General features: G+C 44.8%; 1 protein-coding gene across 1 annotated transcript in view; it reads left to right on the forward strand.

The window, feature by feature from the left end:
• The window catches only part of TOP2A (DNA topoisomerase II alpha), a 37520-nt gene extending 34936 nt beyond the window's left edge, over positions 1-2584 (forward strand). The window contains exon 35 of the mRNA XM_040436338.1: positions 1824-2584. Coding sequence (XP_040292272.1) covers positions 1824-1967 — 144 coding nt within the window. The 3' untranslated portion in view covers positions 1968-2584. The remainder of the gene's footprint in view (positions 1-1823) is intronic.
• The last annotated feature ends 10629 nt before the right edge of the window (positions 2585-13213 follow it).

Consider the following 13213-nt stretch of genomic DNA (forward strand, 5'->3'; position numbering starts at 1 on the left):
GTCAAGACCTTCCTTCAGGGCGTGGCTCACGCGGTTCCCCCGTACCGGCCTCCGGTACCGCCCTGGGACCTGAACCTGGTTCTCTCAGCGCTCCAGGCTTCTCCTTTCGAGCCTCTGCGGACGGTTTCCTTGCGACTTCTGTCCTGCAAGGTTTTTTTCCTTGTAGCCGTCACCTCTCTTCGGAGGGTGTCCGAATTGGCTGCACTCTCCTGTCTGGAACCTTTCCTAGTGTTCCACCAGGACAAGGTAGTTCTTCGTCCGGTCCCTTCCTTCCTTCCTAAGGTGGTCTCCGCCTTTCATCTGAACGAGGACATCGTTCTCCCCTCTTTGTGTCCTTCCCCTTCCCACCCTAGGGAGAGGGAGCTTCATCGCCTGGACGTTGTCAGGGCGCTCAAGGTTTACCTGGAGGTAACCAGCTCTTTCAGGCGTACTGACTCGCTCTTTGTGGTTCCAGAGGGGTCGCGCAGAGGGTTGGCGGCATCCAAAGTTGCTATCGCCCGTTTTGTCAAGATGGCTGTTACTGAGGCTTATCTCGCCAAGGGCAAGGTTCCGCCCCTCGGTGTTACCGCTCATTCCACTAGAGCGGTCGGGGCTTCCTGGGCTCAGAGAAATCGGGCTTCTACGGAGCAGATTTGCAAGGCGGCCACTTGGTCCTCCTTGCACACCTTCACCAAGTTCTACAGGGTGCATACTCATGCGTCGGCTGACGCTGCTTTAGGCCGTCTGGTGTTGCAGGCGGCAGTTGATTGATGCCTCTGGTGTTGGTCTAGTTTGTTCTGGTCCCTCCCTTCTGGGACTGCTCTGGAACGTCCCATGGTTTCCTGTGTCCCCCAAGGAATATGGGCGAGAAAAGGAGACTTTTGTATTACTTACCAGTAAAGTCTCTTTCTCGCTCTTCCTTGGGGGACACAGCACCCGCCCTTCATTTGGGTTTACAGTTGTGGTTCCGGCTTGGTTGCCCCCGTTGGGGCTTGACGGTTCTTTTTTCCGGTTGGTGGTTATCTTTCACTACTTGGACACGCAACTGGCAGTCTCTTCTCCAGGCTGAAGGGTATAGCTGATGGAGGAGGGGCTTACAGCTTTCACTTAGTGTCACGCCTCCTAGGGAGCAGAGCTATACCCATGGTTTCCTGTGTCCCCCAAGGAAGAGCGAGAAAGAGACTTTACTGGTAAGTAATACAAAAGTCTCCTTTTTATCTATGTCCCCGTTACTCCAGAAATATAACTTTTATAATATGCTAAATAGCCTCTGGGGGGGAGGGGGGTGTTGCCCCTGATCCTATAGGCTCCATTCTCCCACCTCTGGCAACGCCCTGCTACACTAGATTGACAGGGACAGGCAGCTATGGTCTCCTACTGCCGGCCCTGTCTACCGTGTAAACTCTCGCGCCGTCCCGTTCAGTATTCGGTGCAGTGAGTGATGGGCACTCGCCGACTTCCTCACTGCGCCGAATACTGAATGGCACAAGATTCCCCAACGCACAGGGCTGGCAGTTGGGGGGTGAAGGCTGCCTGGCTCTGTCAATCTAGTGTTGCGGGGCATGGCCAGAGGTGGGAGAACGGAGCCTTTCGGAGAAGCGGTAATGCCCTCCTGCACCTGGAGGCTAATTAGCATATGATACAAGTTCTATTTCTGGAGTAACGGGGGCATAGATAAAAGTAGGAATAGACTAATTAGGGTCTGCTGACATTAGCACATCGCTAATGTCGGCTAGTTTAATAGGGTTCATTCTGGTGACAAACACTTTAACCCTATGTTACCCGCTTTTAGACTTTGATGTGACCTTCTGAATTCTAATTTTTAGTTCCTTTCTTCCCTTTAGAAATCAAAAGCTGCAGATGATGATTTCAGCTTGGACCTCTCTGATTCTGAAGCTGGCGTCAGCATTGCACCAGCTCGATCCCGAACAGCTCGTGCCAAGAAACCCATCACCTATATCGAGGACTCTGATGATGACATGTTTTAACTTCTTTCTCTAATTGAAATGAAGGCAGCTATTAACTTTCCAACGGCACTGCACAAAGGACGATCTTATCAGCCTCTCTCAAGACGTTCTGCTAAAAAGTGACACTTGTGTATCTTAAATTCTAAATATAGTTTTATGCTTGTTGGGTTTTAGCCACTGCGCAGTTATTACCACCCGCTGCTTTATAATGACGCCAGAGCCGCTGTGGGTGTTCATACTGCTCGCAGTTTTTGTTGAAGCTTTTGTTCTGGTGGTACCAGCTCTTTGGATACCATAAAGTTACATAGATTTTACTAATCTGGAAGGTGAGTTTTTAACTCCTTCATGCCCTTTAGCTCCTACCTTGCCCTGTACAGTAGTGAGGTTTAAAGAACCCTTGTGATCACTGGGGGGAAGTTCTTTTTAGCTTAGTCAGCCAGTTAATATGTCCTGTTTGCTGTTTTCACTGATCCAGGTTTTATTCATTCAGTGTACATAAGTCTGAGAGAGGCACTTATATATATTTCTATGTTGTTTGTTGTATGTTGGGGTCCATTCAAACGTCCGTATGGGTTTTGCGGATCCGCACATTGCAGATCCGCAAAACACTGACACCGGCAATGTGCGTTCCGCATTTTGCAGACCGACCATTGCAATTGCAGACAAGAATAGGACATGTTCTATTTTTTTTTTTTATTGCGGATCTGCGGATGCGGACAGCACATTCCAGGCCCCATTGAAAAGGAATGGGTCTGCACCTGTTCCGCAAAATTGCGGAACGGATGCAGATGTGTGAATGGACCCTTAGTCTATGTCTTACTTTTAATTGCAGTTTGTAATAAAGACTCTAAAAGCTCTTGTGTGTTTTTTTTTTTTGTTTTCTCTTTACTTTGGTTTTACTTCTCACCTAAGGTATCACGCTGGGTTCAGACCTGAGTGTACTCTGTATGCGCAATTTTATCGGGCGTTTACATACGCGGGAGGGAAACAAGCAAATGCCCATTGTCGCGCGTTCCCGGAAGTCTATGTGCGGGAACGTGCAACCATACGCCCCCAAAGAAGCTCCTGTACTTCCTGGGGCGTAGGGTGTTTTACAGCGCGTTCATATGCGCTGTAAAACGCTCAGGTGAGAACCATGCCCATAGGGGATCATTGGTTTTTGCCTGTTGAGCGTTTACCGGGCGTAGGAACACGCTGTAAAACGCTCAGGTGTGAACCCAGCCTCAAGGTTTCAGTGCAATGTCTTTTTAAACCCTTAAAGGGGTTTTCAGGTTACCATAAATATAACTTATGTTTGAGACTAATAATATATTTACCTAATTATCTACATTTCAAATATTTAGCATTCAGTAGTTAGAAAAGTCGTTTTCTTGCTCTGCTACCCACTGTGTTTCCTCATAAATTTACCATGGCATCGACCTGTAGTTCTGAGCCTGTTAGGTCGAGCATGCTCAGTGTGTTTCTATCAATTCTCAAGCTTAATGTCTTGTGAAACAAAGGGATTGTCAGTGTGCTGGTGATTGGTGAGTAGAGGAGGTGTGGCCGGACTGTAAGATCAGGCAGCCAATCAGTAACCATCAACACTCATAGCAGGAAAGCTAGGGTTTGTGGGGATTGTAGTCTAGTCTATACAGAGGATTCTAATGCCAGCAAAATGTTCCGAACTGTGGGGACCAGAACCTTCTAAATTGTATTAAAAAATGGTTTATACAATATAGTTGATATTGATTTTATTCAATATAGCCTGAAACTGCCGACATCTGTGCTAGTTTAACCCATGCCATGGTCGTAGGAACTGCTGAATGGGAGGGGTTAACAGAGGGAGGCGGTTACCATGGCAACCATCACTGTATTGTAGAGCCATCTGACCCACTGGATCTTCAAGAAACAAGTGGGTCTGGGTAAAAAAAAAAAGTGAAATTGAAATTTTTTTTACTTTCTATATACACACATATAACTGGTTAAAAATGTAAATAATAAACCCTAGACCTGTTTCTTGTTACCTTTGCCGTACGGTGAACACCATAAGAAAATAAAAAGCTATCGTGGAATTGGAATTTTGCCCACCTCACTTCCCCAAAAAATTGTCTAAAAAGTGATTGTCTTATGCAGGGCTGTGGAGTCGGTAGATAAATGGTCCGACTCCTTAGTTTTTGGTACTTCCGACTCCTCTGTATTTAATACGCAAATGTATTTCATACATTCCTTGAAGGAAAGCTGCCTTCTCCTTTGTGTGCTGATCTTCTGCTGAAGATAGGGCAGTGGGAGGATCCAGGAAGGGGCAGGGGAAGGGGCATTTATTTTAAAACCTGATTTCCCTAGTAGAATCCCATAGTCATGTTTAAAGTTTAAGCTAACAATCTGAGTTTACAAGTTTTTATAGCCTTAGCTGAATGACAGCAGTTTTTCTAATGGTTTACAGCTTCAGTCTTGAACTATTGACTATCCATTCCCTTCACTTATACAAGTGTCTCTAGTCCTGCAAAAAACGTATTTACTTAATCAGTTATCAGTGAGGCTAGGTTAACCATGGGCGTTGCGTTCTCTGTAACAGCGGAACACAATGGAAAGTATAGGTATTGCCGCTCCTTAACTGTGCGTTGCGTGCCATATAGTGAACCATATGAAAAGCATGCTTCTTCATGGTCACTTAACGTGTTTGTTTTGCGGTAACGTGACGCACTGCATGCATTGGCCTTTATTCTTACAGTAGAGAAGTACCGTATTTTTCGCAAAAGTGGGGGAAAAATAGCAGTGCGTCTTATGGGGGTGAATGTTGCGACCGTCCGGTGAATAGGCTGAGGGAGGAGGGGCTGGGGGCCGGCATCTGTTTCTATAATGGCAGCGGGGCCCGGTGCAGTCACTGTATTCTACTACATTGGGCCCCGCTCACTAGTATACGGTAATCGTATCTAACTTGTGGGTATTGTTAAAGTATTTCAATCATCTTAAATCTAGCGCTGTACTACTTACTACTAACTTCTTGGCAGTCAGGAGGCCGGGTGGGCGCTCGTAGCGTAGCTCACTACGTCACGCGCATGCTCCGCCCACTTTATGAATGAAGCAGGCACCGGGCCCCGCTGCCATTACAGAAACAGATGCTGGCCCCCATTTACTACACAGGGACACTGTTATGGGGGGGGGGGGGGGGGGGGTCTGTGGATGACACATAAGATAAGATGCTATATATGTGTCATCCACAGATGTCCCTTTTACGAAATCCAGTGTGCTGTACTTGCTGCTTCTGGGGCAGTGTTATATAGTATGCTAGTTGCTACACTTGGCATAGTTGGTTAACCATGGCTGATGTTTTTTTTTTTTTCCCGCTATGGTTGCTACATACCATTTTTTCTTTAATCTGGCTATTATTCTCCATCTGGTCCAGTCCTGGGTACTCTTGCTTGGAGTCCCTGCTCCAATGAGCTTTAGACCAGGCATCCTCAAACTACAACTCCCACAATGCCCTCCTGTAGGCTGTTCGGGCATGCTGGGAGTTGTAGCTTTGCAACAGCTGGAGGGCCTCAGTTTGAGGATGCCTGCTTTAGACCATCTAGCTGGCCGGTTCCCTCTGGCAAAACTACCCATGGCATCTATGGCCACACATGCTCTGTATGACAGCTGCTTCTTTGGACCCGGTTTGGTTCTTTTCCCTCCTAGGGTCCCCATAGGCTTGTTTCCAGTGTTCCCTCTAAGCCTTGGCAGCTGCTGAGCAGAGTCAGCTCCGAGCTGGGCACAGCGCCGTCAAAGGTGTGCAATAGGAAAACCTAAGATAATTGTCACATTAAAGAGCATACAGTGTAACCCCTACACCATCCTTTACAATACAGTATAATCCCTCCACCATGCTGTGTAATATACAGTATTATACCTACACCATACTCTACAGAATACAGTGTAATCCCTGCAGCATCCTGTGAAATATACAGTATAATCCATACACCATGCTGTACAATATACAGTATAATCCATACACCAAGCTGTACAATATATACAATAACCCCACAGTGTAGGTGCTAGACTGTATATTGTATGGCATGGTGTATGAACTATACTGTATATTGAACGTCATGGTGTATAGATTATAATGTATACTGTACAGCATGATGTATGGATTATTTTGTATATTTTACGGTATGGTGTATGGATTATAATGTATATTATACAGCATGGTGTATGAACTATACTGTATATTGAATGGCATGGTGTATGAACTATACTGTATATTATACGGCATGGTGTATGGATTATAATGTATATTGTATAGCATGGTGCATGGACTATAATGTATACTGTACAGCATGGTGTATGAACTATACTGTATATTGTACGGCATGGTATATGGATATTGTATAGCATGGTGCAGGGATTATACTGTATATTGTACAGCATGGTGCATGGATTGTAATGTATACTGTACAGCAAATGTATGGAGGTTACACCATGCTGGACAGTATAACCCCTGTGCCATGCTGTTCAATATACACCCAGGGTAAATAAAGGGGCCCTTAATGAGTCCAGGCTACCTGTAGCTTCCAGTTGAGTGGATTACTTTTCTTCAGCTGGGCTTCACACATTTAGAGATGACATCACACCATGTACAGTGATGTCACCAGAGTCGGGACCATGGTTATGAATATAATGTCTAAAACTATTACATTTTAGGGCCCCACTGACGGTCAGCTAAATCCAGGAGCATCCTGTTCATTGCTGCTCACTGCAGTACTCTCAGCCTGCCACCAGGAGGATCTAGGAACACCCACTACAGATATTGCAGGAGAAGACAGTGACTGGATTGCAGGTAATCTCTGAACTGTGCCGATAGAAACTGCTGAGAGCAAAGTCAGATGTCCTAATGAGACAGACATAAAACCCTGACAGGGTAAAACCAACTCTAGCTGCCTCTAAGATGGCGCTGCAAACGCCGCCTCCACGTTACCGCGCCCTGCTGCTGCGTGCTCACTGCTCAGTCCTCCTCTTCTACTCATAAAAAGGATGAGGGAGCAGTAGCACAGCAATATGTGGTAGGCGGTGCCCCGCTGACAGAACTAGGACCTATTGATGAAGAAGTCATCATGACAGTGGGCATTTTGCCTGCAGGGTGAGCTAGGCGCTGAGCGGACATTATAAATTGGTGATCGGGGCACAATAATTGATGCGTGACTGCGCATCCATGCAGCTTTGAGGGAACACTGCTTGTTTCCCTCTTGAGATTCTAACCTCTCTTCCCATCTCCTCCGGTTCAGGTCCTAGTATATGGGAGTTTGTTGCTCCGGTTTGCAATTTACATTAAAATTGGCCACTTCTGGGATGGAGCTTTCCCTTGATTTGAGAACTGTTCATCCTTAGGCTGTTCAGAGTCTTCTCTCTTCCACTGTCTCCACTTGTATTACCAGGGCCTGTGACTGGCTACTTTTTTCCTGAGACTTCATGTGGCCACAGATTTCTCTGGTCTTACATTTCACAGCGATATTTTGCTCCAATTTTTCTGAGGCATGTCTTTACTTTCCCTTCTCCTAGCCAATACCAAGTACCCTCTTTTCCCCTAGGGGTTGGCTGCTTTTCCTGGCAGGATGGGGTTTCCACCTTCTCATAGGGTGGCTCTCTTTTCACACCTGCCATGCAGTGGGAGGAGGTTTGCTCCCTTCCCATGGTGAATCTTTGCTATTCCTTCTCTCAATATGTTCAGCCTCCAGTGCTTCCTTGTTTCCTCTCTACCCTGGCATCGCTCATGGGCCTTCTCGTGGTGTTTGCCACAGGCAGGTCATGTTTTCAGTCTGAGACCATTTAGAGTTTTTTCCTTGCCTGGTCCTCTTACTGGTTGTGTTCCTTTGCATCTAAGAGTTATGGAATTGCCGTCCTTTTAACCAGTGGGTATTTCTCAGGGTCTTCCTCAGGTTTTTTCCTTGGGTCAGGACTGCTCCTGTCCTTTTTCAAGGCATTTTCTCTCCTGACAGGTTCTCACTCTGGTCCCCCGGGACCATCCTATTTTTTTGTTGGGTCTATCCTCTTATAGATTTTCCTCCTGGAGCATCCTTCTATATGCAGAGCGCTAGGTCTTCCCAGCAGACGCCTATTGGTTGTGCTGCACTTCTGTTTTTTCAGGGGCAACCCTGGTTCTTTATAGATTCTTCCTCTAGCTCTCTAGTGCTCACTTGTTCAACTCTTGATTCTTGTGCAGGACATCTTGCCCTGTTCCCTTTCCTCTAGCTTCTTTCTTTTTTACAGCTTGGGTTGAGCTGGGTGTTTTACTTTGTTCCTTTCTTGCATATGGAATTTTTTTTCCCAGGCACTTGTCCTTGGGATCCTGGCAGTCTCCCACAATTTTTTTTTCTTTGTACTCATGCTATGGCCTCTACTGGTCCTGTTGGGTCACATGGTTCTCCTGCACTTGTGCGCCCAACCTTTTGCATGACTGTTCTTATCCAACCCTCAGGGGCTGCTTTGGGACGTCCCATGGTGCTGTGTCCCCCAATGACATTAACGAGAAAATTGGATGTTTGTACTTACCGTACAATTCCTTTCTGGTTTAATTCATTGGGGGACACAGATCCCACCCTCTGTTTTCATTTCTCTCTGTCACCGGGCTGCTGTTCTCTTTTCCTTCCCCGATCCAGAACATTTTGGTTCTTTGCTTTTGTTTATCTCTCCTACTGCTATTGGTACAAACTGATTAGCATAGTGTCTGTGGAGAGGCTATAGCCCACCTGGGTGGCGCCAATTTATTTATTTTCTTCATAATATATATCCAGTGTGGACTCCTAGTGGTAGCTGGGCGTATACCCTTGGTGCTGTGTCCCCCCAATGATTTGAACAAGAAAGGGATTATACGGTAATTACAAAAATCCAATCATTAGAACAAAAAAAAATGACACAATATGTAAATTAAACTACTCCCCTTTATTAAAAAACAAATCTGAAGAATTACAAAAATGGGAACATTTACCACTATCATTAATGATACGATGTCAACTACTAAAAATAACTTTTCCAAAACTATGATATCCACTTCAAATCATCTCTATAATATTAAAACAAACAGATATAACAAACAAAATGTTCACAAAATTTCTATGGCAAATCAAAAAGCCAAAAATTACACTACAAAATCTAATCCCAGAGGGGAAGCAAACCAGGCTGGTGCAGTGAGCTGCATTTATATTAATATAAGCAGATATATAACGCGAGTTTGACCGCGACGCGTGGTTGATTAAGTGTGGTTGCGTAAGAGTGTGACTTAAGATTAAGTGAGGGAGTATCTGAGAGCTAAATTATTTGTGGACATTGATAAGTGGCTGTGTTTGACTGTATTTTGTGCTGTGATAACACTTTTTTTTTTTTCTCCAGGGGTTGCACAGGTGAGCAATTAGGGTGTGGCTGTTTAATTAGGGTGTGGCTGTCTAATTAGGAGACTTTAAAAACTCAGCAGTAAGAACAGCACAGCCTTTTTGATTCCAGAGGGGAAGCAAACCAGGCTGGTGCAGTGAGCTGCATTTATATTAATATAAGCAGATATATAACGCGAGTTTGACCGCGACGCGTGGTTGATTAAGTGTGGTTGCGTAAGTGTGTGACTTAAGATTAAGTGAGGGAGTATCTGAGAGCTAAATTATTTGTGGACATTGATAAGTGGCTGTGTTTGACTGTATTTTGTGCTGTGATAACACTTTTTTTTTTTTCTTTCTCCAGGGGTTGCACAGGTGAGCAATTAGGGTGTGGCTGTTTAATTAGGGTGTGGCTGTCTAATTAGGAGACTTTAAAAACTCAGCAGTAAGAACAGCACAGCCTTTTTGATTCCAGAGGGGAAGCAAACCAGGCTGGTGCAGTGAGCTGCATTTATATTAATATAAGCAGATATATAACGCGAGTTTGACCGCGACGCGTGGTTGATTAAGTGTGGTTGCGTAAGAGTGTGACTTAAGATTAAGTGACTTTAGATTCAGGGACTTCGGAGGGGGACTGCAATTAGCCTGTATATTATTACTATATTGTATTGTATTTTTTTCTTTTGTGGTGTAATCCCCATTTAGTATGTGTTGCACAATTGACAACGCAGTCCAGTGCACATCTTGCATGATGTATGCAGTCCTGGAACAGCCGTTCCAGGGTGAATTTCTTTGTTCAAGATGTGAGCAAATTACCCGTTTGGAATCGCTAATCGAGTCTCTAAATGGGCAAGTTGCAACACTGAGAGGCATTGACAATTTGCAAAAAAGTTTGCTTCTCACCGAGCAAGCACTCTTTGGGGTAGATGAGGGAGAGGGTGACAGAGAGGAGGCTGAGGAAAGTGAGGTAGCTAGCTGGGTAACATTTAGAAAGCGGGGTAGAGGGAAGAGTGCCAGGGAGGCTAGCCCTGATCTGACACACCCCAACAAGTTTGCACGTTTGGCAGATGAGGGGGATGTCAGTCCAGGGACGGCACTGCGCAGCCGGACACTTCCTCTGCCAGTCAGGGGAATGTCAGCTCCGGTAAGCAGGGGACCAGGAGAGCAGGGCAGGCCAGACAGGTGCTGGTAGTGGGAGACTCAATTATTAGGGGAACAGATAGGGAAATCTGTCACAAAGACCGTGATCGCCGAACAGTGTGCTGTCTTCCTGGCGCTAGAGTTCGACATATCGCGGATCGGGTTGACAGATTACTGGGAGGGGCTGGAGAAGATCCAGCGGTCATGGTCCATATCGGAACCAATGACAAAGTTAGGGGTAGGTGGAGAGTCCTTAAAAATGATTTCAGGGATTTAGGGCAAAAGCTTAGGGGAAGGACCTCAAAGGTAGTATTTTCCGAAATACTACCGGTACCACGGGCCACACAAGAAAGGCAGCGGGAGATTAGGGAAATTAACAAGTGGCTCAAGAACTGGTGTAGGATGGAGGGGTTTGGGTTCCTGGAGAACTGGGCCGACTTCGCTGTCGGCTACAGCCTCTATCGTAGGGACGGGCTGCACCTCAATGGGGAAGGAGCAGCTGTGTTGGGGAAGAAGATGGCTAGAAGGTTGGAGGAGTGTTTAAACTAGGGACTGGGGGGGAGGGTAATTACACTATAGAAGGGGAAGATAGTGCAGATAGAGACCGGGGGCAAGGTAGTGGGACTGGGGGAGAAATGGAAGGAGGGACAAGAACAGTTCAGAAGGAAAGGTGTAGGGTAAAAAATATACATAAACCGCTCATATGTATGTATACTAATGCCAGAAGTCTGACTAATAAAACTGGTGAACTGGAATTAGTGATGTGTGAGGAGGACTATGACATAGTGGGAATAACTGAGACATGGCTGGATGATAGCTATGACTGGGCAGTTAATGTACAAGGTTACAGTCTGTTCAGAAAGGATCGTCAAAACCGGAGAGGTGGAGGGGTCTGCCTTTATGTAAAATCTTGTCTAAAGCCCACACTCCGTGAAGATATAAGTGAGGGACATGAACATGTGGAGTCACTGTGGGTAGAGATACATGGAGCTAAAAACAACAATAAATTACTAATAGGAGTCTACTATAAACCACCTAATATACCAGAGTCCACAGAAAATCTACTACTAAACGAGATAGACAAGGCGGCAAATCATAATGAGGTGGTTATTATGGGGGACTTCAACTACCCAGATATAGACTGGGAAACTGAAACTTGTATATCTCATAAAGGAAACAGATTCTTGGCAATAACCAAAGACCATTATCTCTCCCAACTGGTTCAGGACCCGACTAGAGGGACGGCCATACTGGACTTAATATTAACCAATAGACCTGACAGAACAACAGACGTGCAGGTTGGGGGACACCTGGGAAATAGTGACCATAAAGTAATAACCTTCCAATTATCATTCAAAAGAGCGTTTCTACAGGGAGAAACAAAAATACCAAACTTCAAAAAAGCTAAATTTAGCCAACTAAGAGAGGCCATAGGCCTAACTAACTGGGACAAAGTCCTCAAAAATAAAAATACAGCCACAAAATGGGATATCTTTAAAAACATCCTAAAATCTCATTGTGAGAGGTACATACCGTATGGGAATAAAAGATTAAGGAACAAAAAGAAACCAATGTGGATAAACAGAACTGTAAAGAAAGCAATAAATGACAAAAAGAAAGCATATAAAACACTAAAACAGGAGGGTAGCACGGAAGCACTGAAAAACTATAAGGAAAAAAACAGAACATGTAAAAAACAAATAAAAGCGGCCAAATTAGAGACCGAGAGATTAATTGCCAAACAGAGTAAAACTAACCCTAAAATGTTCTTCAATTATATAAATGTTAAAAAGTATAAATCTGAAGGTGTCGGCCCTTTAAAGAGTAATGAGGGGGGAGTCGCAGAGAGCGACGAGGAGAAAGCAAAGCTGTTAAATATTTTTTTCTCCAATGTATTCACTGAGGAAAATAAACTGTCAGATGAAATGCTGAATGCTGAAATAAATTCGCCATTAAAAGTGTCCTGTCTGACCCAGGAAGAAGTACAACAGCGACTTAAAAAAATCAAAATAGACAAATCGCCAGGACCGGATGGCATACACCCCCGTATCCTAAGGGAATTAAGTAATGTCATAGCCAGACCCTTATTTCTGATATTTGCGGACTCTGTACTGACAGGGAATGTCCCACAGGATTGGCGCATGGCAAATGTGGTGCCAATATTCAAAAAGGGTCCAAAAACAGAGCCTGGAAACTATAGGCCGGTAAGTTTAACATCTGTTGTGGGTAAACTGTTTGAAGGTTTTCTGAGAGATGCTATGTTAGAGCATCTTATGGGAAATAAGCAAATAACGCCATATCAGCATGGCTTCGTGAGGGATCGGTCATGTCAAACTAATTTAATCAGTTTCTATGAGGAGGTAAGTACTAGACTTGACAGCGGCGAATCAATGGATGTCGTGTATCTGGACTTCTCCAAAGCATTTGACACTGTACCTCATAAAAGGTTAGTATATAAAATGAGAATGCTCGGACTCGGAGAAAACGTCTGTAAGTGGGTAAGTAACTGGCTCAATGATAGAAAACAGAGGGTGGTTATTAACGGTACATACTCAGATTGGGTCACTGTCACTAGTGGAGTACCTCAGGGGTCAGTATTGGGCCCTATTCTCTTCAATATATTTATTAATGATCTTGTAGAAGGCTTGCATAGTAAAATATCAATTTTCGCAGATGACACTAAACTGTGTAAAGTAATTAACACTGAAGAGGACAGTATACTACTACAGAGGGATCTGGATAGATTGGAGGCTTGGGCAGATAAGTGGCAGATGAGGTTTAACACTGAGAAATGTAAAGTTATGC

The sequence above is a fragment of the Bufo bufo genome, chromosome 6, assembly GCF_905171765.1.
Source record: "Bufo bufo chromosome 6, aBufBuf1.1, whole genome shotgun sequence".
NCBI lineage: Eukaryota > Metazoa > Chordata > Amphibia > Anura > Bufonidae > Bufo > Bufo bufo.